Source organism: Manihot esculenta, chromosome 2 (genome assembly GCF_001659605.2).
Source record: "Manihot esculenta cultivar AM560-2 chromosome 2, M.esculenta_v8, whole genome shotgun sequence".
In the NCBI taxonomy this organism is placed as follows: Eukaryota; Viridiplantae; Streptophyta; class Magnoliopsida; order Malpighiales; family Euphorbiaceae; genus Manihot; species Manihot esculenta.
The window spans coordinates 9,623,043-9,649,259 of record NC_035162.2 but is presented as its reverse complement, the minus strand read 5'-3'; the positions used below and the strand labels follow the sequence as shown (position 1 = coordinate 9,649,259).

The window sequence follows — 26,217 nt, the reverse complement described above, 5'->3', positions numbered from 1 at the left end:
TCTCATTGGATTTTGTAGTTTGATTTCTTGTCTTGTTTTGAGCCCTTTATAGTCCCGTGGGCCTTGAATCAATATTATATAAATTTGGCATTTGTCAAAAAACAAATAAACCTAATCCAAGGCTCTTGTTCAACCATGGCTAGTTCAGCAAGAAAATTCACATTCGGGGCAATTCTGAATCTAATCTATATGGACGTAAACTACATGAAGTTAAAGGATTTCGTTTTTAATTTTACATTCCCACTATAGCCTTAAATTCATGTAACCAGTTTTAGATAAATTTTTCCCAATTTAAAATGCATTCAAGTAGAAAAGTTTTCGTGTACCCAGCTGCTTAACAGATATAGACAATGAGCAATTCTTTTTTTTTTTTTTTCTTGAAGTTAATTTAACTGGTGTAATGACATCATAAGAAAGAACAACATCTTTGCCCGTCTTCATGCCGGAGATCCTGAGAAATCCCGAGAACCTCTAAAAGGTTAATAATCTGTTAGACTTGTCAACAGTCTTTATTGCCATTGTTTTTTATAATATTTAACATATATTCTAATATAAAATTATTAAATTACAACATAAATTGTATTTAAAAATGTCAATACTCCTCTCGTAAGTCGTAATGAAGTATGACTGGCATCGTTCCAATTTCAATTGCCTGGAAAAGAAAATACTTTCAGCGATTCAACAATGCCCTGGTATTCGTATTTCTTAAAATCCAACTTAAAGAAAATTCATGCCCCACAAACTATACAACAAGCACTAAGAAGTGAATGCACTGCATACAGGGAAGTTTGATGCAATCAAAAGTTCTCGTACACTACTCCACTAAGCAGTTGCCGGATCATTTATCACACCCAGGAAATCATCTTTTATGGTACCAATGCAAAACTGCCATAGAAAAGATAAAGAATAGTATTAGATGGACAGCCATGGAATTGGAATCTTAATACAATGAGAACTTAATTAAGAAAAACAAATGATTAAGCAATCTTTCTTACGGAAGCTCCCTAACGTTGTTCATTCTGTGATATCACCATATGACTTAAATGGTGTGAAAGAACTCGTTAGCTTTGGACCCCTTTATCCAGAGGATCATCATACTAAGAACTAGGATAGTCCAACCTATGCCAAACACATATGCTGACCATAATAGAAGATGACTCGAATCATGTCAGACGAAACACAAATTGCAATTTTCTGTGATGTTCAATCTATAAAAAATGAAAGCCTTTCATGATGTAAAAACTTACTCTCACTTATCTAATTTCTAAGGAATACATCAAGTCAAACAGGGAATCTAACGGTCTAATGTAACATGTCCATTTCTTTTATGAAAAAAAAAATAATATTCCTAACTTGATAAAATGGTTTTATCAGTTTATTTGTAATAAAATGCCCAAAATTACTCAGTTACAAGAGAAAATAAATTCTACAATTTCATTTCCAGAAAAGATAAGTGTCATTGAAGCTTATGGTTGATGAGAAAAAAATAGCCAGTGAGATATCAAGAAAAAAAAAACAAAGGAGTTATGTACGCACAATTTCCGTAGCATCAACTCGAGTCCCAATTATCTTCAATCTCACTTCACAATCCTTCTGAATCTTCACCTGAAAAATGTGTGCGACATCAATGACATGCAATGTTATGTCAAAAATAGAGAACTGATTTCGATTCAAAATATGCATAAATGAAAGCATACTGATCCATCCGAAGTTGTGTAGTTTGGCATATCTCCAGACTGGAACTCCATATCATCAGGTATTAACTAGAAAACAAAATTAGAAAGCTAAGTTGTAGAAATGGGGGGTATAAACACAGTTTTATGCATGTAACATTTGTAAATGCGTTTAACAGTTGTGGAGACACGATAGGACAACTTATAAGCTTGAATATTATTAGGCTGCGCATGATATAAAACATAAAACTATATGCACTTGATATGCAGCATTCAACAAATATATAAGATTATGTGTCACAAACAAAAAAGTTCTATTACATAGAGCCAACTCTCTTATAAATATTCATTTCCCCTATTATAGAACTGCTTTCCCTAATAACATTCCCCCTGTCCCACAAAGTAAACAAATGAAATTCTAAAGTTCTTTTTATTTGTATGGAAATATTAAAGAAGTAAAAAACTGAAGCATGACATTAAGCAAGTGTTTCACCCTAATTCTTGAACCAGACATAATCTGTAACTGCTAAGAAAAAGCAAATAACATTGGCAAAACCAAATTCTTTCTCCTGTGACTTTTGGGCTTATGAAATTATAAGATCCATAGAACTAGGTCAAAAAGTTATACTTCCACAAATTAGGTGATTTCAATTTGCTCAAAAGGCAAATATTAATATTGAACAAGTAATCCTACATTTGTAAATGACCAAAAGGCAAAAATGCTGAAAAGCATCAAGGGATTAAAGCAGTCTTGTTAATACAAGGCAATGAGGGAAGCTCATAATCCACTAGAAGAAAACAATGAAGTAAATTACAAAACTTACATGATTTGAAACAAAAATTTGAACAGGCCCAGCTTCTGCAAAAAATCCCATCTGCAAAAATTCCAAACAAAGTTATTCACTGACCATACTTGAAAGGTCCACAAAACATTTCCCAATGTTATTAAGCTTTACTGGAAGAATCTAAGAAAAATGCATATACCTTGTTTACCATTGTAACAACAGCTTCCAAAATCTCTCCTTTAAAAGGTCTGAACACAACGCACTGGTACTTCACTGGAAATGTCACAAATCCTGTTCCATCTCGGATCAACCCTTTCCCAATGTTCTCTATTCCTGTTATTGCAACAACAAATCCATGTCGACCACTGCAGCAAAACCAAGATTTTTAATAATGTTCACACAACATTATTCATCACAAATGAAAGAACTAACAATTCATCTCGTGTTTCAGTGAAAGTGACTCAGTTTCAGAGGACTATTAAAATAAATAAATAAAAAGAAAGAAATCAATCTTGCGATTTAATATCACATTTAAGCACATCCACCAACTCCATTTGAAAAACCAAATTCCAAGTAATTAAACAAAGCTTGACAATAACAGAACAACGCCTTTCATCCTCCCATCTTGTGCTTTACAGTCAGTAAAGACCGTTAACGTGATAAGATCAAGCGGCAAACAGACATGCCAAACATAAATTTTCCAGCAACAAAAGTGGCTCAAATAAGTCCATAGCACACTGAGTACCCTGTACAACAGCAGGCCTCTTCCCAATTATCCATTGATACAACCCATAAGTAACAGCTATACCAAGCGCCATCATTTTCAGCCCTTTCTAGTTTTCACGATGATTTAAGCCTCCCTTAAGTATATAAGACACAATGCCATAACACCAAATGATTCCAATAAACAAAGTTTAACTCAGGTGGTGCTTTCTCTGGTGCCAAGCAAAAATACCTAAGAATCCACAAACTACTATATTCTACTCATGTTTGATAAACCCTAAAAGATGAAACGTTTGTAAGGGTTCAAACCTCATTCTCTTCAATTCCAAAGTTAAGTGAAAAACTTCAATTAAGAGATTTAGGGTCTGGTTAAATTGATTGAAAATGAAGGGAATCGAAAGCAGTAAAACAGAAAGCACAGAAGATAATCATACCTGCAAGTGCCCTCGACATCTTTCATGAGCTTGGATACGAGATTTTCACGGAGGTTGCGGCCGAAGTAGCGTGGGTGCAATTGCATGTTCCTTTCCAATACTATGTGGAAAAACATCTTCTCTGCGTGTGTAGATGCTGCCCTTTCCCTGGTTAGAATTACGAGTGCGACTACGAAGAAAGGCAATACAACTGCAGCGAGCCGATGAGTGATGGTGATCTTGATGGGCTTTGTGGGCTGCCTTTCAACTACAGCGGCTGAGGGCTAATGTTCTCTTAATTTATTTGCAATATTGATAAATATAAAAGATCAGTTTTATATTTCCTTAAAAAAATAAAATAAAATAAAATTTCATACTACAACAACTAAACATATCAAGACTATTTAGGCAAAACTGTCATTAAAATCAAAGTAGTATAGCCATCTGTTGCTCATGCTTGGCAACTGTGACACTGGACGGTGAGCAGTATCCTATTGAACAGTGTGTCAGGATTTGAATTTCTATGGTAGGTTGGGTTATAGTTGTCGGCCTTGGACCATTGCTGGCTGATGGTTCTGTAAAGGTTATGAGTTGTGGGCCTTGGATCTTTATTGATTTAGGTTGTGGATTATTCATTTAGGTTAGGTTTCTCTTTTAGCCTTTTCTAGTTTTATATTTAGCCAGCTTCACTTCATAAACTGTGATCCTTTGTATTGTTCAAAAAATTACATAAGAAACTTTTATTGTAATCTTTCAAATATTAGTTATCCATTTGAATTCCATCATTTTTAATTATGCATGTAATCTTCTTATTAATGATTTTGTAACTTTTAAATTTATATTTATAATTAATAGCTTGTAAATAGACACTTCATATAAAACTTGATGATCTGCGATTAAATTAAAAATTAATCTACTTTTATCTCTTTATTATCGCTTATCTATTTTCGTCTTGTATTTATTATTTTAATTTTTTTTTATAAGCAATAAAATTTATTGAATTAAATGAAGAAGGAGACCATAAGCCAGTGGCACAAGAGAACCAAAGAAAAGGCTAAAAAAAAACCAAAAGATGCCACATTAGACAAAACGAAGACATTTGGACAATAAAAAACACGTGGACAAACAGCTACCTATTAGTTTTTTCTTAAAGTTAATTTAGTTTTTTTTTTAAAAAACAATATTCAATATCTAGCGTTTAACAAAGCCAACAGCAAGATAAAAAAGATAATAATCTGGAAAATAAAAAAGAGGACAGCACTTGATTATTAGCAATTGAATTAACTGCTAATAATCTGGAAAAAAAACTGCTAATAATGGGTTTTCTCACTTTTTTTTTTTTTTTTCTTTTGAATGGGTTTTCGTACATATATTCAAATTTTGTTCTTTGGTACAAAAGGATACTGTTGCCGTGGTCCATACAAAGATTTCCATTAGCGTTTTCTGCCGCTCATTTTTCTTGTATATTTTTTTGGTTATAATTTTATATTCGTGTAGAATGGTAAATAGTTTTTTTGTTAACATTATTCTAATAATTAGCCACTATTTTATGCAACTGATTACAATTAACAACACACCACAACTAACTTTTAGCAATGGTGGATACAGTGGTAGGAAACAACAGGAACGTAGGCACACGACAGCATATAGGAAATTATATAATATGCATGTTTTTTTCATAGAATATTGGTCCAGACACTGGAGAGGCAAGTGCCTTACTTTATTTAAGATACTTGTGACATTCATAACTGAGGTTGATGCATGCCCTTTGATAGTGTAGATGGAACTTGAAATGATTCTGATGATGGATATTCATGATCTGGTGGTGTTTAGGTGGGTATACCTCAGGAAGGTGGTGTATACCCATAAGAAGGTGGCGGCCTTCGCGCTGGTGGACCTTCAGAGGGTGATGTTGAGTTGGGTGGTGGATAATGGGTGGGTGATGGATATCCTTGTGAGGGTGGTGGATGACGGCTAGGTGGTTGACGTTCTTGTGAGGGTGGAGGATATTTGGAAGAGGGTGGTGTTGAGCCACATGGAGGATAACAGGTTGGTGGTGGACTTCCACGTGAAGGTGGTGGATTTTGACAAGGTGGAGAACGGCTAGGTGGTGGATGTCCATGTGAGGGTGGTGTTTGGGTAGGTGGTGGACGATAATGGGTGGGAGGTGGATGACAGTCTGAGGGTGGTGTTTGGATAGGTGGTGGACGATAATGGGTGGGAGGTGGACGTTGTGAGGGTGGTGTTTGGGTAGGAGGTGGATGATAATGGGTGGGAGGTGGACGCCCGTGTGAGGGTGGTGTATGGATAGGAGGGGGACGCCCATGTGAGGGTGGAGGATATCCATAGGATGGTGGTGTTCGGGTAGGTGGTGGACGATAATGGGTGGGAGGTGGACGTCCATGTGAGGGTGGACAACCTTGAGAGGGTGGTGTTTGGGTAGGTGGCGGATGTTCTGGTGAGGGTGGAGGACGATGGGTAGGCGGTGGGTACTGTCCGTGCGAGGGTGGTGGATATCCGTGAGAAGGTGGTATTTGAGTAGGCGGTGGACATCCTTGAGAGGGAGGTGGATGTCCATGTGAGGGTGGTGGATATCCGTGAGAAGGTGGTATTTGAGTAGGCGGTGGACATACTTGAGAAGGAGGTGGATGTCCCTGCGAGGGTGGTGGATATCCGTGAGAAGGAGGTGGACATCCTCGAGAGGGAGGTGGATGTCCATGTGAGGGCGGTGGATAATGAGTTGATGGAGGACAGTGACTAGGTGAGGGAGGAAGGAGAACGAGAGGTGGTGAAGGTCCATATGATTGGGTAGGAGGTGGATGGAAATGCGAGAGCTGACTTAGCTGGTGAGATAGTGGGGTTTTGAGGACAGGTGGTGACAGTCCACGCGGTAGTGGAAGAGTGCCATGGCCAGGTCTATCTGGTTTAATGAATCTGTCATCGTCGGGAAAAGCTCTAGTGATGGTGGCAAATGAAAGAGTATCGCCTCCAACTGCAATCACCACTAGTAGCAAATGAACACAGAAGGCAAACATCTTCATTTTAGCCTAGCGAAACGAGCTTCGTTAGAGTTTGCACATCTAACGAAGTGAAGAGCGCACAAAAGAGAGTCACCAAGTTAGACTATAAATAGAGTCATCAAGTGAGCAGGATGGCATTATACTGACGGTTTCAGGTGCTTTGAGCGAGGACATTACTTTTTTTCCCCAAACATGCTAAGATGGAGAACCAAAAAGCTGGATATGATGTAAGAAGCTTGACATTATGGGTGGAAATAGACGTCAGGGAAATGGCTTTTTATATATTCTAACGGCTGTGAGTGCAAGAAAATCCATGGAAAAAAGAACGGATATTGAGTGTTTGCTGGGCCTTTCTAACTCTTTAAACGCAGATCTAAGTATGGTACGGACATATGGCACGCTTTGCTGCCCATGCAAGCGTTTGTTCTAAGATGAGCCAAAATTTTAAAACACTTGACCTGCTGCCACTGCAAATTCATAACTAGTACTAACTTCGTCAGATGGCTAACCAAGACACCTGAGGATCCTCGAAAAGATATTCTTGCACAAAAGGCAATCTCGGTGGTGTACTAGTGCAAGCATTTACAGCAAAAGTGAGCGATTTCCATGAAATAATAAATGGAAATGATAAATTTTGGCCTTTGCCACTGCACTCACAGCGGTATCACTTCCACAACAGGAATCAAGTGTTCCTCCTCCAAACAAGAGAGATAGAAACCAAAAGAAATATGAGAGAACAGGGTGACTTTCCTGAAAATAGATTTGCACAGAACCATGAATCATCCTCTTCAGTCATTAAATAAAATTTATCTTGCCCAACCTGAGAGAACGGTTAAGAATTCTGCAAAAATTTCAAAGGTTTCTGATCTGATCTACACACCAACATGTTCTGCTCCGCCAGATGACCAAACTAATCTTTTATCATTAAACTTGCAAAGCGAAAAAAATAATATAACTTCGTTCCAAATCTCATGAAACCAGGGATGATCCACTATTGCAACATCATCATTCTAGACATCCATTTCTGAAGTTCCTAATAACAAATATATGAATTATTAACTCATCCTTGTGTACTCTATTTTTTTTCCCCAAATAATAAAAAGGAAAAAACAAAAGAAAAGCATTTAAAACTAGAGTTTCAGAATTGAATATTCCTTCAACGTAAATAAGCAAAGTTACATAATCCAATTAGTTCAGGAAATGTAATACACATATCACAGAAGCAAGAAAATCGTTTTCTTTCTAACACGTAGCTTTTCCTGCAAAGAAAAACTGAGAAGTATATTTATAGAATTGTCACCTAAAAAAAAACAAACATACTCTGCTGGTAATAACAATGAAAAAGGAGAATGGTGTGATGGCAATAGCATGAAATTTGATAGCGGACATCTTAAAATACATGAGAGTTCCAGATATCCTGGATACTGGCGTTCAATATAATAAAACAACCGTACTAAAGGATAAAATGCTCAAAGAAAGATACTGTGTGCTCAACAGTTTAAAGGTATCCTGCAGAGCGTGTAGTGATAATGAAGTAATTAACAAGGAAAGCATAGGAAGAGGTCAGTAATTGATCATAGGATGATGGTGGATATTCTGAGAAAAGAGATTGTAATTGTATAATGTTAAATACGTCTGATCAATGACGCTGCCTCTCAAGTAACCATTCATCTCAAATTAAGAAGCAGCATTAGGTGTAAAAGTAAACCTATTCCTATTTACTCCAAACATCAGATTCAAAATAAATATTCATTCAAATGCATTTCATTAATAGCCTCAAAGAAAAGAAAGTGGAATATTGAGCAATACAACAAATAAAGAAGCGAAAACAAGCAAAAGATATAAGGTCAGCAACGATCCTAATGGCTAATGCATGGAAGAGGTTATCTATGTTGTTACATAGAAAAGGATGCCCTTTTAAGTTTCAGAAATTAAAAAGAACATCCATAGCATAAAACTTATGTTAGCTATTTGTAAGCGGGAATAAGAACAGAACATGTCCTTTTCACATGAATTTGGGCTTTCTATCTGCAGATTTAAGTATTTGGAAAGAGCACATTAAGGTTTCATCAACACTCATCATTGCACCAGCATTATCAAATTCACCACAATAGTTGGGAGCAGAAAAAATTGTAACAAGCTGCCTGTCCGCAAAGAATTCATATCCATCCTCAACAACCTGAAAAAAGAAAAAGGGGAAAAAGGGACATACTGGTAAACTAATCGAGCTACAAGAATCACAAAAGACACAAGCTTCACCAACCTGATGGGCACGACAGACAAGATCCATATCATTATTCATTAAGAATTCTGACACTTTATCTGACCCGAAGGTGTATGAGACTCCTCTGTCATTCATTCCCCAGCCTTTAACATCCCTACTAGGATCAGACCAAAGTAAATCACAAAGCAAACCGGAATCTGGAACATCGGTTGGACGGGGTAAGTTCCTAATTTGATCCAAACTTGTTAAATCAGGGGAAAGCCCTCCATGCATACACAATATTTTGTCATCTATAAGAGCAGCAACAGGAAGACAGTTAAAGCAATCAGTAAAGGTTTTCCAAAGTCTCACATTGAACCGGCGTTTACATTCATCATAAAATCCATAAATTCGATTAATAGATGCAGACTCATGATTTCCTCTTAAAAGAAAGAAGTTCTCAGGGTACTTGATTTTGTAGGCAAGCAAAAGGCATATTGTTTCCAAACTCTGCTTGCCACGATCTACATAATCGCCTAGGAATAAATAGTTAGCACTAGGAGGAAAACCCCCATATTCAAAAAGTCTCAAAAGATCAGAATATTGCCCATGGATGTCACCTGGAAATGCAAAGGGAAAAAAGAAAAAAAAAAAAACTATATAGGTTAAGGAAAACATGACGTGAAAGACCAGAACACAAAATAACAATAGCAAAAATAATAATTCTATAAGCAAAGGGCATTGCAGTTAAAGAGTCGAACCATACATATTTGTTTTGTTTAAATTAAAAATGAAGCTAAATAGTTCCTCAATTTAGGTGGTGTAACAGCAATACAAAGTCACAGCTACTGCATGAAGCAGTAATATTCTAATATATTATATGCGCCTGCAAAGCTCAACCAAACTTTCATTGTAATATCTGGCTAATAGCCAGTGTCGGAATTTCAACTTTCCAATGGAATCTCCGTTGGAATCCGAAATCTCGGAAGCGGAAACTTTAGAAGGTAAAATGAAAACCGAAAAAATTAAAAGGGTAAAATAGGTTTTTCTATAAAATGAATTTTAAGCATTTTATAATAATAATAAAAAAAAAGATAGAGTTTTAGAAAAGTTTTAAAATTTGACCGCCGAACGTGGCTTCTCTAGTCACCTGTAAAAAGGGTTCTGCACGAAAAGGAGAGAACTTTTTCTCCATTTCGAGCAAATGTGAGTCTCCTGCCTCTTTTCTTCATAAATTCTTCGTTTAAGCAGTTTTCTCATGAGTTTTACCTTTGTTTTTAAAAAATCAAGTTGGATCTTTGAAGTTTTAGCTTTTGAGGATCTTCGGAGCTCATTTCTCTTTCCTCCACAACTTCCTTCATGCAGTGTTGTGTTTCCTCCGAAGAGGTGAGTTGGACCCTCAATTTTCTTTCAGTTTTGAGAAGTTCATAAATTGTTTTAAGTGCTTTCGTTGCATGCAAAGATTGAGTTTTCAGTTTTAAAAAAATCTTGAGGGTTGGTTGAGTTTCCTTGATTTGGTAGTTTTGTTGAATGCATGTTTAAGTTGGTTAGTTTTAATGTTTCTTTGTGTGTAGAGTGGTAAATGGTTGTTTTTAAGTTTCTACATGTAAGTTTGAAAGTATTTTGGTGGCTGTGGGCTGAGGCAGAATTAGGTTCTTCAGAAAAACCCAGATTCGGCCGCTAAAGCCAGATTCGACCACCGAACCTGCCTATGAAAGCTGCCTTTTGGCCGCTTAATCTGCCTCCGAAGGTTTGACCTTCGGATCTGTAAGGGAACCTTAGGCTGCTAAACCTACCGCCGAAAATCCCCCAGTCATTTTCAACTCGTTTTCTACATGTTCTCTTATATCTTATCAAGAGTTTCTTGGGATATTTTTGAATATTATAAAAGTTATGTTTGATCCCTTATTTAAGTCAATCTGTGTAGAATCAGAGTTAAGGAGACCGTAGAGGTTTGCAGTAAGATAACTGTTTTAGAGGTAGGCTTGCGTCAGCCAAAGGTGAGTATATCTAAACTGAACTATTATTTTAAAGAAATCAAACGTTTTAAATATGTTCATACATCATGAATGCTATGTATATATGATTAGGTTGTTTTGCATTAGAATTCATATTCATATGATGCATTCCATAGTTAATTGTTATTGTGGATGAATATTGGATGACTCACTAGATCTCGACCATACTATGGTATGTTATGACGGATATGGAAAGAACAGGACTTACCCATTCTACGCCTCTGACACTCTGTAAGGGAATGACCCTGGATTGCCCATTCTATGCCCCTGATACTATGAATACGTTATATTATGATTAAGAGAAAGTTTTGAGGAGCACTCGTTGTGGCCCGGACACTATTAGAATTATGGAGGGTTACTGGTTACAAGTCCATCTTGATGTGAATTGTTTGTGTTGTGACGCATTTATATGATCATATGTGTTATTAAATTGCTTTCGTTATATTTCTGCTTATTAGGCTCTTATACCTTATCATTTCCCCTAACCCCCAAATTTGCAGGATCAGAGTTAACTCGAGAGGTCAACAGTACAGTGTGGTATAATTCTGATATAATAGTATAACTGTGAACATGTAACAATTTGTAGATTAGAATTCTGTATTGTCTGAGTCTTCCTTTATAATCCCATGCTTATGATCTTGTGTAAAAGTTTTAAAATTTAAGTTACGTTTGAACCGAGTTTGAGACATATAATGTTGACCATACTAAAGCATTTGATGAGAGATCTAGTATGAGTTTTATGTTTTTCAGTTATGATACATGCATATGCAGAAGGAAATATTTTTATATGCTTGTATGATCATGTATAGAATTATATCAGGTGCAATAGGATATATATTAGACTTGCTACGGGCTCCGGCGACCATAAACCGACCTAAACCCTAGCGCCGATAGCGGTCCAATTCCCGGGTCGTTACATTCATCTTAAAGTTACTTTCGCGCACAGAATCAGGGACCATTTGCAAATTAGGATATTTGATCAGGGAAGTCTAAAAGGGGATAAAGAAAGAGGGATATCATGATTCTCAAATCTCATATATTTCCTCTCTCAGTGATCTACATTGCAATGGTGCTCCCTCTAAAACCAAAGGGAAGATATTTTGACAATTTAAATGGTAATATGGTGTCATAATTCTAGACTTGATGCTTTGACAATTTTAAAGTGTGTTGTGGATCCCAACAATATAACAGTGATAGAATTATGAGACCTAAGAGATCTAGAAATGCTCTCAGCATATACCCATATATTTTATGCCATGGCTCCTGCTTCTGTCTTCATTCTATTGCCGTGATAGAGACCAATTTCCACAAAACAAGCTTTAACCACAATATTGCCACGATGAGTCAATAGAACTAATATCATCAAGAACCAGAATCAAACTACCACAACAAAGGAAAACCACCAGGTGGCTGCAGTAGCGCAAGCCACTCAACAATAAAGGGAACCCAGCTTACTAAAAAAAAATTCTGAACCATAACCTACAGTTTAAACACTTCAAGTTTACCTCATACAACTAGCAAGATGTCTTAACTTGAACTGAAAATTGCTAATAGTAACATATGTCAGCCCAAATGTAAGATTGATCTAGGAATAAATTATGATGGATAGCAAGCAAAAGTTTTTGAAGCAAAAAATTGGGTATAAGCACATAACTTTATTTGGGAGATAATAGCAAAATCTAATTGGGAAGGGGGAAAAATGAGTCTACTAAAAAGTAAGGACATGCTAATCAAATTTAACAATACACAGGAGCTAGGTTGACTAACTTGTTCCATAACATCCCAGATCAAGGTGACAGTAAAGCACTGAACCACAGCTGGTTCATATTCATCATTTACATAAAAATTTATGAAACATGACTTGAAAACAGCAAATGATTTGGCAAAGTAAATAGTCAAATACTGATGCAAAAATTTTCTCAAAGATGGTATAATCTTTCATGTCTCTCATCTCTTTCACCTCATGCATATGAAGCTCTCCTATGTCCTAAGCTGATTGTTAAGTGGCACTGTATGGAGATTCTCTAGCCCTATTCTATTCAGGGCTTGTTTCCATCTCTATCCAACTCCATGTTTTATTTAATTTTCCCTAAGTCCTCAATCTTTGAGACTCTGTAATCAATAAGCCAACACTCTGAAACATAGAAAAATAAGTTACTCTGTTATGTCCACCAAAGGAATGCTACGCAGGGAAATCTAGTTGCAGTCTTGCCATCTGCATTTTTGCATTAGGCTGCTGTTCTCAAGTTGTAACCAGCAGCTTGTCAGTGGCAGTCCAGGACTTCTATAATTGCACTAGGGAAGACTAAAATCCAGAAAAAACATAGGATCTAACAGCAGTACTTGTTCCATTTAATCGCCATTCTGCATACCAAGTTTTGGATTCCCCTTAAGCACATAACTACCCTCAATAATGGCCAAAACAATCGACAAAAATGAAAAATTATAACACCAAATGAAAAATTATAACACCAAATGATCTCTCTCAAAATACTAGCATGGATCCCCAGCTTCCTACATCAATAAAAGTCATTTTCCAATCCCAGATATTCAAATTTTAGCGATATACAAACGCCAACTAAAGGCAGCAATGAGAAAAGCGTACTTTTTTTGTCCAAATGCAACAGCACTACTCTATCCAATCCCTTCCAAAAAAACAATAGAGGGAAGAAAAGGGAAACAGAAGCAAGTACCACAGATCTTGAGGGGGGCTTCGAGTTCGAGAAGATTGGGCTGTTGAAGAAAGATTTCTCTAGAGACAGTACAGAGTTGGCGGATCTCATTCTCAGTAAGCTGAACCTGCTGCTGTTTGGCTGCTCTTGTTTGCCTAAAATCCAATAAACGACTGATAATATCGTCCAAAACGGCAGAATGGATGGAAGTCTGTGGTCGGTGAGCCATTGAAAGCGATCTCAATCTATCTCAGAGGGAAGAATCAGAAGGAAAGGAAATTGAAGAAAATGACGGCACCAAGACAAACGGTGTTGGCTTGTTAAAGTTCACTTTTTTTTTTTTTTTTTTTCCTCTTGATTTTGAAATGAGTTGGTGGTGGAGACTGCGATTGCGAGCGTGGTTTCTGTATATTTGGTTGGCAACTAAAATAATACTTATGTTAAATTTTGTTAAATAAGAAGACATGTTTTTTAAAAAATTTTAAAATAAAATAATCTTAAAATAATAGAAAAGATAAATAGAAATTATGAAAAAAAGAATAATAACGATTAACACGGTAATTTCAAAGTCCGATGTGGCGGAGAAGCCTTACCTGGCAGATCATTTTCCATCTGCTTCTTTCGCCTACTTTTTAACTCAGTATAATTTTTAGGGTGAAAAAACATTTTAATCCAAAAACTTATGATAATTTTAATTAATTTTTAACAAATTAAAATGTAAGAATTTATATAGCATAGAATATATAATATTTTATTATTTTTTAAATATAAATTAATTTTATATATAAAATAATATTATCTTTCATCTAACTAAAGTTAATTTGCATATTTAATTTTAAATTTAATAATAATTTAATTATTAAATATATAGAATTTATATTTTTAACTGTAAATAAATTTTATTTTATGATAATAATTTTAAAAATTTTATAATAGTGAATAGAGGACTTTGATTATACAATCGATTTTTACTTATTTAAAAGGAAATACAATATATTGAAAACCTTCTCTATATTTCTTTAATTCATTTTGATTTTTGAATTCTGATTAACAACCTTCTCTCTGGTTATTATAATGAGACGTTGATTAAATTAATCAGAAATTTTGAGTTTGATGAGGAGAGTGCAGTCTGAATAAATAATAATGTTAAAAAAATGTCAAGAAACACTAAATATAACGTTGTTATAGGTTTTATTTTCTCTCAACGAGATACCTCTAATAACACTTTTGTGAATGTTAATTTGACAGGTAATAGTGAAACGGCTCATCCCAACAAAGGTCGAGATAGCCGAATATAATGGTCGTCTTGTATTGGAACTGCCGAGAACCCGACAATTCTCGGACAGTTAATGCATTGAATGATTTAGTTACTAGTTACAAGCCGGACATTTTATTTTTGATAAAAATAAAAATTCTTAATTCTCGTATGAAATTTTTTTATAATTTTTTACATTTTAATGGTTGTTTTTCAGTTAATAAACAAGAATTGAAATGAGCCATTTTGTTAATGTGGAAGAGTTGTGTGTCTATTTTTAGAGTTGGTTTTTTTTTAAATTTTATTGATTCGGTTGTTTCAGAAGATAATATTCAATGGAGGTTTAACGGTTATTATGGGTTTCTGGAATCGCAATGACGACGTCAGTCTTTGAATTTTATTCAAGATTTATCTCGTAAAAGATCTATTCTGTGGTTTTGTTCAAGAGATTTTATTGATGTATGCTCGAGAAATGAGAAAGAAGGAGAGCATTTTTGTCGAATTATCTTATACAGGAATTTGATTTTAAATAATTATAAATCTTTGTTAGACTCTAAAATTTTATTAGACTTTAAAAATTGATATTTCTGTTAGATGGGTTCATCGCAATACTATTTATAATTGCTCATATTTTGACTAAAAAACTATTAGTTATAATCGTATTTGTGTTTGTGATGATATTCATGACGATTTGATGAAATTTTATTAGTTTTACTTTAAAAAAAAAATAAATTATTCTTTAAAAAAAAATCCAATGAATTCAGTACATGCAAAGTCTTTAACTAATCACCTACAAGATATTTATAAAATAGCAACATGGATAAAATAAATTCAAAGCAGTAGCATATATAAAATAAAATTAATTTATATTAATTTTATTTTTTATATATATTAAAAAATATAAATTTTTTATTAACTTTTTTATTATATTTATTTTAAAAATATTAAGTTTTATTAAATATTAAAAAATATTTTAATATATTTATTAAAAATAAAGTAAAATTAATTAAGATTATAATAATTAATTTATATATTATTATAATATAAAAAATAAATAATAATTTTAAAATAATTAAAAAAAACAAAAATTATAGAATAAAGAGAATAATAATATGTTTGCTTTTTGTAAAATAAATCTATATAATATTAAAGTTATATAGTTTATATACATAATTTTAAAAGAAAAGAAAATATAGAAAAGTTATAAATATAATCCTTTATTTTATTAATAAGATTCTCAAGAATCTTTGTACTTGTTACTTAACGATGTCGTATTTATTAGCAAATAATCCTTTTTTTTTGTGGCATAGTATAATTAAAAAAAATAATAAATTTGATCATATATAAAAAGATAATTATGCTTTTTTAAACTAAAATTGAAATTTATCAACGTATCCATATTTGATATTTCTGTAAAATATTTAAAAAATATATTTTTATGAAAATCCCTATAATTGGCATAATCCATTATTCATATATATATATATATATATATATATATAAAGACGCAAGATTCTCAAGAATCTCATGTATTAGCGAATACAATTACACAATGAATCTTGGTTTTTATTGGAGAACATTTTTGGTACTAAATTAAACGCTGAAAGCATTGCCTTTTTTTATGCTAAAAAGTAAGGTTCTTTCCTGCCGGCCTATCTCTCTGCAATAAGAAGAACAAGAGAAATTTGAAAACTGCAGGAATCATTCTCTGTTTTTCTATTATAAGAATTTGGTAGCCGATCGATTTCTTTCGATATTATCTCACTTCTGGGCCAGAAACCAATTTTTCAATTCATGCGATTCTTCCTCTCCTCTTTCTTGTGGTTTTCAGGTATATCCTTTCATCAACTTTCCATGCTTGCAATGTCTTTGGTTTTAGATTTTCTCTTTTTTTTGGTATTTTGTGAAATGGGTTCCTAGCAATTTTATTGATCGTCTCAGAAACAATGTTTGATCAGGTATTTTCCCAGTTTTGAGGTCAGAGAAATAGAAATGAAATTATACCGTTGTCATTTTCAAGTTATGGTGCTATTCCTAATGAATTTATGCCTTAGGGTTTTAGATTCTTTTCGTAGATTGAAGTTAGGCTGGATTGCTTGATCATCTAGAGGTGGTTTTACTTTTCAGTGTATAGGAGAAACAAAGCTTTTAAAGGGCATATTGATGCAATGGAGTTTTCATATTAATATGAGTTCTATCATTTGAAATGGGAAGAGTGTCTTCTAAGTGTTTTCTGATTATCATATACAGTTTAAACCATTCAAGATGCCCGATAAAATACTTTACTGCTGCTAAAACCGCATTAAGTGCTATTAGCAGCACAGCTATTAGTTTATTAGAACTTTTTGGTATGTCATGAAACTCAGTTGGAGGATGAACAATTTGGTCAATGAGGAAAACCTTCTGAACTGAAAGTTTTCGTTATGTGGTGGAAAGAAGTCATGGTAAAATAAAATGGTGGGAGTAAAAATCATGGACTCTCTAAAGGAGGTTTTAGAAGATGAACTTTGAATGCTGAATCCATTATTGGTTACATGTAATGGTTTTATTAAGCTACTAATAGGTTTTAGTTTAGTGGTTCTGGAACGTGGACTGAGAGATCTGGCATTTAAGTTCTAGTTGGAGCCAAATTAACAAAAAAAGAAAAAAAAAATAAAGGTTTTATTGAGCTGATGATGGAAGAATCATAAGTAAGGATTATGAATTTATGATTACTGGTCATTAATTTATTTACAGAGGATAAGTGGGATTGTTCTTTAAACTTTTTCAAGGGGTTGTAGATATTTGATATTGATCACCAAAAGGAGGTTTGTGCAAATTTTAAATTTTATTTTGCTTATTTTCTAAAGCTAGCTGTGTGGTCAGTATTGCTACTTGTTGAAATTTGCAGACATTATGAGTCTTCCAGTTTATCGACTTTGATTGTTTTGGTCTACTTGTTATGATGTAATGTCTATCCTTTGTATCTCTACTACACATTTCTTGGTTATAATCATTATGGTACTAGACCTGCTAAAAACTTTTTATCTTAATTGCCATGGCTGGCAATATCGTAATTGATTGTTCTTTTCTCTCTGGCAGTTACTTTTTGTAGCTTGTAGCATTGAAGCTCTCCTTTCATTGTCTGTTTGTGAAGCTATGGCAATTTTACTGTTTAAATTTCTTGTTCTAAATATTATTTTAAATTGACTGAAGTATTAACTTGTTCTCCAAACAGATGGAACATGATGGAGTTCCTATTCTGCAATTACAGCACCGGAAGAATATTGAGATGGCCATAGCTAATGAAGAAAATGCTGTCCTTCCTGTCACAGCACAGTTGACTTGCAATTCTATTTGTGCCTTCTCCAAACATGAAAATGATACTTTTGAATTGGAAGAAAGATCAAAGTCCACAATGAAACTTTCTGGACTTATAATTTTCTATTTAATAGTCATGGCAGTTGAGATCATTGGTGGCTTAAAAGCCAACAGCCTTGCAGTTATTACAGATGCAGCACATTTGTTAACTGATGTTGCTGGATTCTGTATCTCTCTTTTCACAGTCTGGGCTTCAGGTTGGAAGGCAACTTCGCAACATTCTTTTGGATTTAGTCGCCTTGAAGTTTTAGGTGCTCTTCTATCTGTGCAGCTTATATGGGTGATCTCAGGAATCTTAGTTTACGAAGCAATAGACAGAATTCTTCACAAAAATTCAGAGGTAAATGGAGGACTCATGTTTGCAATTGCTGCCTTTGGATTCATTATTAACTTGATAATGATAATATGGCTAGGTCATGACCACTCTCATCATGCTTTCCATGATCATGACCACGACCACAATCATGATCATGACCACAACCACGATGACCACGACCACAATCATGACCACAACCACGATCATGATCACGACCACGATCATGACCACGATCACGATCACGACCATGATCACGACCACATTCACAATCATGAGGTTGATGAGTTATGTGCAGTAAATGAAGGGGAGGGGGCTAAGCTGGTACCAAATTCTCCACCAAAAAGAAAAATATTGAACATAAATATCCAAGGGGCTTACCTACACGTCATGGCTGATCTAATTCAATCTGTTGGAGTGATGGTTGCCGGAGCAATTATATGGGCAAAACCTGATTGGTTGGTGGTTGATCTGATTAGCACTCTCGTGTTCTCTGCTTTTGTTCTGTTTTCAACCATACCCATGCTTATGAACATATTTAGCATCCTGATGGAGAAGACTCCTCATGACATCAATGTTGACAGGGTAGAGAGTGGTCTGAAGTGTGTACAAGGAGTACAAGATATTCATGACCTGCATGTATGGGCCATCACATTAGGAAAGCTAGTATTGTCTTGCCATGTAGTAGCTGAGCCTGGAGCCAGCTCTACTGAATTACTCAACAGGATTAGGGATTACTGTGAAAAGACATATAAGATTCATCATGTAACCGTACAAATCGAGTAGTAGCTTACAGATCTTCATTTTTCAATTTCATTTTTGCTGCATTTGTGACTTGGAAGTTTATTAATTATGGCAGATGCAGGGGCTCTTGAAGCAAAACCTTGTGAGCTGTTTGATTCCCTTTATAAATCAGCTCCCATAGGCTTTGCGCCTGGGATTCTCTGTAAAGTGTAAATTGACTTGCAAAAAGCTGGCCCAGAAATCTTATAATTTGCAATATGGTTAATTATTCAGACCTTGATTGATTCCCTAGTAGCCTATCTGTGAAGAAGAAATTTGAGGTTCTCCACAACATTCAGATGCAAATGTCAAATCCTTTCTAGAAGCAATTTCTTAATAAATCATGAAAAATATGTTTGTAGGCCGTCCAATTTTTCAAGAAGTCGACCAGTTCGTTGCTCTCAATCATTTCACATTAACCAAACGTTTTAAATAATACTTGGCACTTTCGAATATTACTAGAAACATTTTTTTTATAAAAAGGAACCAGCAAAGCCTTGACATGTGTCACGATTCTTCCCATGCCTCCCTAAAATCCAAAGAATTTTGTGAAGGAAGACTTGCGGGACAGCCCTATGGAGTGCCAAAGGGGCGTTGGTGACAGCAGCTGCAGGGCAGGCAGTTGACAGGTGCGTGGTTGGCCTACGGGAGAAGGGCCACTGCCAACTGGGCCTGCGGGATGCGTGGTAGGCCTATCGGACGAGCAGCAGTGTTGCGGGCGCTGGGACAGCGCTGCGCTGTGGTGCGCGGAAGGCTGGCGTGCGCAGGAAGTGTAGGCGGGGCAATCACTGGTAGGCCTGCGGAAGCTGGTTGGCCTACGGAAGACTGGTTGGCCTACAGATCCATGCCAGGCGAGGTCCAATTGGCGGAATGGGCTGGAAGGCGCCCGAAGCTTCCAGAGGCGACTGGGATGCGTGGGAACTCGCCAGAGATGCCTGGTTGGCCAACGAAATTTCCAGGAAGCTGTGGTTGGCTAACGAAAATTCTGGAATCACCCAGAATTCACCAGAGACGGCCAGCAGCACCCAGAACTGGCCAGAACAGCCCAGAACCTTCCAGAATTTGGTTGGCCAGCAGATTCAACCCAGCAAAGTGGGTCCCACAGGCAACTCAGCCACCATGCCCAGAATTCTCTGCAGGGTGAGAAATTACCTTTTAGTCCCTGAAAGTTCTAGAGAGTGAATTGTAGCCACATGTTTGAGAATGCATCTCCACCACACATTAAGGAGGTGGGATGCCTATAAATAGCTACTTAGGGAGTTCATTTGTACATAGAGGTGAGAAAGTGAGCAAAGTAAGATACCAAAGAGTGTACGAAGTCTTGTAAAGCTTTCTTTGAGCAATACAAATTTCTTTCTTCCATCATCATTCTCCTTTTAGCTTAGCCAACACTTTTCTCACACAACTAAGCTTCCATTGCCACAATCACCCAACTGCTCTTATTTCGAGCAAGTGGAAAGGCTTAACTTAGCTAGGGGAGCTAAGTGCCGCACAGCTTAAGTGAGTTTCGAGTATTGAAACACTTAGCCCGTGACACATGGCATGGGCACTTGAGCACAGCTGCTTATCATTTGAATTTGAGCCCCTAACTAATGATGATCCCGACCCAAATGAGAGGGTGATTGATTGCCGATTTCTCTGTTCAGCTGACAGATACCACTCATTTTTGCATACATTCTCTTTTATTTTGGAGTTGGCTTCCGTTGGAGCTACTCTCGACTTTGAGCTCCTTAAGTTGAACCATAATGAGTCCTGTAAGCTCCTTTAGTTGAACTTGATTGGGACGGGTTAATATTGACTTGACTTTGGAAAAAGTAAAGTGTCGCACGTGGATTTGAAATCGGCTCAAGTACATGGTCAATTTGCAAAGAACGTGACACTTCTCTCAGGTTATCTTTAGCTCATAAAAGGATTCTTCTCCATGAATTTTCCTTCATATTTTTGAAAAAGACATTAAAGCTACTTGTCAGAACTTGTTGACAAGCATAATATTCTAAAACAATCATTTTGCCATTTTCCTGACAAACCATTCGATAACTTTCCCCTTATCCTCACATGAAGAAACAGATTACACTTTGCTTATTAAGAATCCACTTTGACCTTTCCTCTCAAAACAAGGGTCAAAACTCAATGCTTTGTAATGAAGAAAAACGAACCTATGGAATATGTCAAGGCTTCTCGCAGCGGAAAGAAATAAAGGATTTGCAAGTAAAACAAGTAATTGCGTGAGAAAAATGGCGGTAACCAATCTTTGAAAAAACATCTCACGAGGGTGAAAAGCTTCTATTGGAAGTTAGGAAGTAGCTCGACAAACAAAACCCAAAACGAGTACTAAAAGCTGCCCTTTATGGTTCTGCACCACTATTTCTCCCAATTGAGATAATGCGATTTCACAATACATCCCTGCTATCAGTCAGTTCCACTTTTAATAAACATACAAGAAATAAACTCAGAAAGAAGAGATCATACTGAAATTCTAACATCACTGACTTTTTTTGTTTCAAATTCACAAACTCAATTTTAAGTAAAAAAGACGAGTAATCTACATGCCTCCCTCAGCCAAAAATTGAAAAAGAAATTTGTTTAAAGAACTTTAAAAATAAAAAGACTGTTCGCTGGCAATGCTTTCCTTCCTCAAATATGGCACTAAGTAGAGCAGCAACCCTTCTTTGTATTCCCAGAGGTCTCAGCAACGTTAATAGTGGTTCCTTGACCAGGGAGTGTAGAATTGCCAGCTGCTTCTTGCGCTGCCAATGCCTTTTTGCTAATAATGTGGTAGATCTCTGTCAATATGGTTTGGAATGCCTTCTCAACATTGGTTGCTTCCAGTGCTGATGTCTCAAGAAATGAGAGACCTTCCTTTTCTGCCAAGCTCTGACCATCTTCCTCTGCAACAGCTCTTAAATGATTCAAATCAGACTTATTTCCAGCCATCATAATGACAATGTTAGAGTCTGCATGGTCCCTCAGTTCACGCAGCCACCTTTGAACATTGTCAAAAGTCTGCCTCTTGGTTATGTCATAAACGAGAAAGGCACCAACAGCTCCTCTATAATATGCACTAGTGATAGCTCGGTACCGCTCCTGACCTGCTGTATCCCAAATCTGTGCCTTTACTGTCTTTCCATCCACCTGCAATAGAAAAAACATATGTATATATATATATAAGAAAAGGGGAAAAGATATATCTAAATCAATTTGCAATATCTCTGCACAAGACTTTCAAAAAATTATAGATCAGCTATAGCCTTGTTAGCACGAATCTGAACAACATAGATGATACCCACTCCCACATAAGCATTCACCACCTAGTTCATACCCAGATGCAAGGTGTCAATTGTCATTCAGATCCTTAATGGACATTGCATTTGAGAGGATGGAATGCCATGTAGCAGATTACCATAAAGAACCAAGTAATTATTTTATAAATTGCAAATATCACTTGGAAAAAATCCATTTAGTCTCTAGAATGGATCCTGTAGTTTCTGACCATGAGAAAGTTGGCCATATTAACGAAAGATCAGTCAATCACACACCCGCAACTAAAGTGAACAACCAACTAAGTTCCACATAAGAAGATCCTAGATATCCAAAACTTACTGTTGAAGCATTTGAGGGAAAATAATGTACTTTACTTATCAAAACAAATTAATTAATGATAGTTCATTGCACAAAGACCAGTTGAAAACTTCATCAAAACTCTGCATCTCCCAAATGAAACTGTTAACAGTATGAGAGTACATGCAAACTCTCTCTTATAGCATAGAGCCCCACAGTCCTGACCTTCAATTAAGGCTTATTATTTGCAGAATCCGAAGAATTTCTCTCACTCACTAATATCTCACAGTCAACTCCATTATGCAACTGGTCAGAGTCACTTAATCGCCGTCGCAATACCAATAGCCAATATCAAAACAAAAAAAATAAAGATACCTGCAAATATATTCATCCTTAACATCTAAGAAATTTCATTTTCGTCATCACACGAATAACCATCAAATATTCCGTTAACCGATGAACAAAAATACGATTCAGACGCCAGTAGATGAACAGATCGTCTTAAACATGCAGAGAGAAAAAGGAAGACAGCGGATAGAGAAAATATTGGATGTGTACCTGGAGAGTTCTAGTGGCGAACTCGACACCAATAGTGGATTTGGATTCCAAGCAGAATTCATTTCTGGTAAACCTGGAAAGGATATTAGATTTTCCCACACCAGAGTCTCCAATCAGCACGATCTTGAACAGGTAGTCATACTCATGATCTACTCTATGCGCCATACTCTAATCTCCTCCTTCCTCTCTTCTCTCCTCAGATCTCTCTAACCTGCCAGATCCAATCACGCACATAGAAATATACATAAAAATCATGAACAGGTCCGTAGAGATATCAAAGAACAGAAGCAAAGCAAGCACGCACCCTAAGGCGAACAGATCGAGAAGAGATTTTTCCACGGAGTGTTTGGATTGAAGAAATTATCTATGGAAATAAAATTGGGAGAATTCCCTTTTTTTTCTCGGAAAAATAAAGACGATGATTGAGGGAAAGGGTTTGAAATGGGCGAATAAATATACGGGTTCCGCCATAGCTCTGTGCGCGTGATTAAGAGCTGAAACAGCGTCGTTTACGAGTAAGCGACAAAAGTTTCGGTGATGTGCGAGTGCTCTTGGATTAGGAACGGCGTCGTGTTACTGATAGGGACAAAAGATTTGGGCGATGTCAGAACGAATGAGATGGCAACTGACAGTAGCAGGCTGGCAGGTGGAATCAGCGGGGATGTTTAGTGATATCCGCGCCTTATTTATTTTTCATTATTATTATTTTTTGTGGTTAGGTTCTGCTCCTCTGAGGTTCATCTCAGCATTTCAAAAGTTATGTCGCCAATTAAACTTTGCCAGGCGAACCTTATAAATAATTTGTTTATATATTTGAAAGTCCTTAAAGGGCACTATATTATTCGGGGAGGGAGATTCCCGGTTAATTCAGAATCGAGATTGATATTAGCTGGCCTTAGCTACTTATAAAAGTTATGAATAAAAATTTTACAGATTTATAACAAAATATGAATACACTAAAAAAAATAGAAAAATTAAACTGCAATTACAGTATTGCATGATATGAGTAGCTAGAGACATCATGATGAAGGATTGGTGATGATGATAAGATATGATATGATTGGGTATGAAAAGCACAATATAGTTTGGTTATTGGGTATTAGTGTTGGTGACTAATCAAATCAAATAATTTAATTGGAAAATACTAATTGTTGGTGAGATGAGACCATTATAAGCCACTCATTTTCTTATTCATGTGGCGCCACTACTATGTCTATACGCACTGCACAAGCATGTCTTGTGATCCTCAAAGCCTTCATTTTATCCCGTTGGATAACAGATTTGACCTCCACACGTTGTGCTGAGATGTGCAGCGGTCATCATCAATTGGCCGAAAAATTCTCCATTTAAATTGAAAAAAAACTAAACCAATTGGTTCAACTTTAGTTTGATTTTTTTTTGGTCCATTTAAATTGGTTTGGTTATTGGTTTCCAGAATATTTATTTTTTCTAGTCGGATCAAATTATATATCAAAAATTAATGCAGAAAAAACAAATTAAACTTTAATAAATCATTTTTTTCTATTAATGGAAAAGTTATTGCATGTTTCAATACTCAGTGATCTAAGTACGTATAGAATAAAACAAATTATATGCTAAGTTACAAACTCACGAGAATATAGATGTTTAATTTATAAAAAAATAATCTAATCAATCAAATCAAATTAATTTAATTATAAATCAAACTAATAAGATCAAGCCAATTAAATTCACCCAAATCCAACTTTTATACATCACATAAGTGCCAATCGACAGACTTATACCACTACACCACTCAACATGCATCCAAGCCAACTCTTAGAGTCCCAATGCAAAAGCTCCCGCCAGACTAAGAAGGTAATGAACAAAACCATCACTCCAAACTCAATCGTAATGAAGAAGCATCGACAAAAAATCAAAATCTAACTGAAGGAAAATTCAAAAGAAAATATACAAAAAGTCATAGTCTCGTCAGTAACCAATAAATATAAAAAACAAATTAAAGACCTTTATAATCGAAATAAAGAATTAATTCATAGCGTCTCACTCTAATATATCCATAGAGCCACTTGGTGGAATCAAACTGAAGACTCATTTGTCGATTATCATTGATCTCAGCACTCCCGACAAACATTACATAGCGAGTCAAAATTTTTCATCAAAATAAACTCCTCGACTTACTAAAGAACTTTTTATAAATAAACCCACACAAAATAAAAATTAAAAATAAAAAAATAAAACCAATTTAATCAACCTTCACTATAAAAAATAAAAAAAGCTAACATGCTTCGACTCATGAATATTCAATTTTTCTCGCTATAATCGCCTTTTTCTATAATCATAATAAATCAACTCATAAATTTTAAAGGGTAAGTAACTATTATATTATTAATCGTTTAATTAATTTTTTTAAAATTTTTTAAAAAGTTAATATCTCGCCTTTTTTATTATGACAAAATAAACTAATTCTCTTTTAACTTATTAAATTATTTTTTCAAAATTTCATCTCCTAAAAACTAAGCCATTTGAATTAAATAAAGATTATCAAATATCATTTAAAAAAATTTTAATATATAAACATTTTAGTAGCGCCTATAGTTTTAAAGTCAAATTTAAGTTGATTTGCTATATAAATATAAGGGTAATTTACGATTTAGTCTCTGAGTATTGCCATTATTAATAAGTCAGTCTCTGTATTTTTAGAAACCTATTAAAACGTTCTTATGTTTTATTTCCGTCAACGAAATAGTCCTTCCGTCCTATTTTCCGTTAAAATTAGATAAAGGAGGAGAGAGAAAATTTTTAAAATCTAATTTTACCCTCAAATAAAACCATTTATTTAGTCATTGTATATTGTAATTATTAACAAGTTAGTCCTTACATTTTCAAAAATCTATTAAAATA

At 35.3% G+C, this 26,217-nt stretch overlaps 5 protein-coding genes across 7 annotated transcripts; 1 reads left to right on the top strand and 4 right to left on the bottom strand.

The window, feature by feature from the left end:
• Window positions 1-472: 472 nt before the first annotated feature.
• On the bottom strand, window positions 473-3,960 carry LOC110605881 (DNA-directed RNA polymerase II subunit RPB7). Of its 2 annotated transcripts, XM_021744563.2 has the most exons (7): window positions 3,616-3,960; window positions 2,658-2,823; window positions 2,498-2,548; window positions 1,698-1,763; window positions 1,537-1,605; window positions 781-885; window positions 473-652 (listed from the first exon to the last, which is right to left on the bottom strand). In XM_021744563.2, the coding sequence occupies exons 1-6, from the start codon at window positions 3,729-3,731 to the stop codon at window positions 823-825; spliced, it is 531 nt and encodes a 176-aa protein (XP_021600255.1). In that variant the 5' UTR covers window positions 3,732-3,960; the 3' UTR covers window positions 473-652; window positions 781-822. The 2 variants fall into 2 exon arrangements, with proteins under 2 accessions (XP_021600255.1, XP_021600247.1); XM_021744555.2 differs by lacking the exon at window positions 473-652 and having other exon boundaries at window positions 678-885; window positions 3,616-3,957.
• Window positions 3,961-5,438: 1,478 nt separating this feature from the next.
• Window positions 5,439-6,635, bottom strand: LOC110608797 (extensin). Its single transcript, XM_021748091.1, has one exon. The coding sequence runs from the start codon at window positions 6,633-6,635 to the stop codon at window positions 5,439-5,441; it is 1,197 nt and encodes a 398-aa protein (XP_021603783.1).
• Window positions 6,636-8,349: 1,714 nt separating this feature from the next.
• Window positions 8,350-13,914, bottom strand: LOC110604709 (serine/threonine-protein phosphatase PP1 isozyme 2). The gene is made up of 3 exons (XM_021742992.2): window positions 13,529-13,914; window positions 8,878-9,437; window positions 8,350-8,793 (listed from the first exon to the last, which is right to left on the bottom strand). The coding sequence occupies exons 1-3, from the start codon at window positions 13,734-13,736 to the stop codon at window positions 8,620-8,622; spliced, it is 942 nt and encodes a 313-aa protein (XP_021598684.1). The 5' UTR covers window positions 13,737-13,914; the 3' UTR covers window positions 8,350-8,619.
• A 2,410-nt stretch (window positions 13,915-16,324) lies between these two features.
• LOC110607832 (metal tolerance protein B) lies at window positions 16,325-19,251 on the top strand. Its single transcript, XM_021746996.2, has 2 exons — window positions 16,325-16,593; window positions 17,980-19,251. The coding sequence occupies exon 2, from the start codon at window positions 17,980-17,982 to the stop codon at window positions 19,219-19,221; it is 1,242 nt and encodes a 413-aa protein (XP_021602688.1). The 5' UTR covers window positions 16,325-16,593; the 3' UTR covers window positions 19,222-19,251.
• A 2,433-nt stretch (window positions 19,252-21,684) lies between these two features.
• Window positions 21,685-23,797, bottom strand: LOC110609819 (ras-related protein Rab11C). 2 transcript variants are annotated; one of them, XM_021749640.2, is made up of 3 exons: window positions 23,639-23,797; window positions 23,335-23,545; window positions 21,685-22,350 (listed from the first exon to the last, which is right to left on the bottom strand). In XM_021749640.2, exons 2-3 carry the CDS (start codon window positions 23,497-23,499, stop codon window positions 21,865-21,867), a joined length of 651 nt encoding a protein of 216 aa, XP_021605332.1. In that variant the 5' UTR covers window positions 23,500-23,545; window positions 23,639-23,797; the 3' UTR covers window positions 21,685-21,864. The 2 variants fall into 2 exon arrangements, with proteins under 2 accessions (XP_021605332.1, XP_043810095.1); XM_043954160.1 differs by having other exon boundaries at window positions 23,335-23,755.
• Window positions 23,798-26,217: the final 2,420 nt, after the last annotated feature.

Bases quoted from the DNA above. Each gene is read 5' to 3' on its own strand.
- LOC110605881 (XM_021744563.2), bottom strand. From the start codon at position 3,731: ATGTTTTTCCACATAGTATTGGAAAGGAACATGCAATTGCACCCACGC. The intron at 2,549-2,657 runs GTATATGCATTT...GAATTTTTGCAG, and splicing joins TTGTTACAATGGTAAACAAG to ATGGGATTTTTTGCAGAAGC. The intron at 1,606-1,697 runs GTATGCTTTCAT...CACATTTTTCAG, and splicing joins ACACAACTTCGGATGGATCA to GTGAAGATTCAGAAGGATTG.
- LOC110608797 (XM_021748091.1), bottom strand. From the start codon at position 6,635: ATGAAGATGTTTGCCTTCTGTGTTCATTTGCTACTAGTGGTGATTGCA.
- LOC110604709 (XM_021742992.2), bottom strand. From the start codon at position 13,736: ATGGCTCACCGACCACAGACTTCCATCCATTCTGCCGTTTTGGACGAT. The intron at 9,438-13,528 runs GTACTTGCTTCT...TTGCATTTCCAG, and splicing joins AGCCCCCCTCAAGATCTGTG to GTGACATCCATGGGCAATAT. The intron at 8,794-8,877 runs GTTGGTGAAGCT...TTCTTTTTTCAG, and splicing joins TTGTCTGTCGTGCCCATCAG to GTTGTTGAGGATGGATATGA.
- LOC110607832 (XM_021746996.2), top strand. From the start codon at position 17,980: ATGGAACATGATGGAGTTCCTATTCTGCAATTACAGCACCGGAAGAAT.
- LOC110609819 (XM_021749640.2), bottom strand. From the start codon at position 23,499: ATGGCGCATAGAGTAGATCATGAGTATGACTACCTGTTCAAGATCGTG. The intron at 22,351-23,334 runs GTACACATCCAA...TTTCTATTGCAG, and splicing joins TCGCCACTAGAACTCTCCAG to GTGGATGGAAAGACAGTAAA.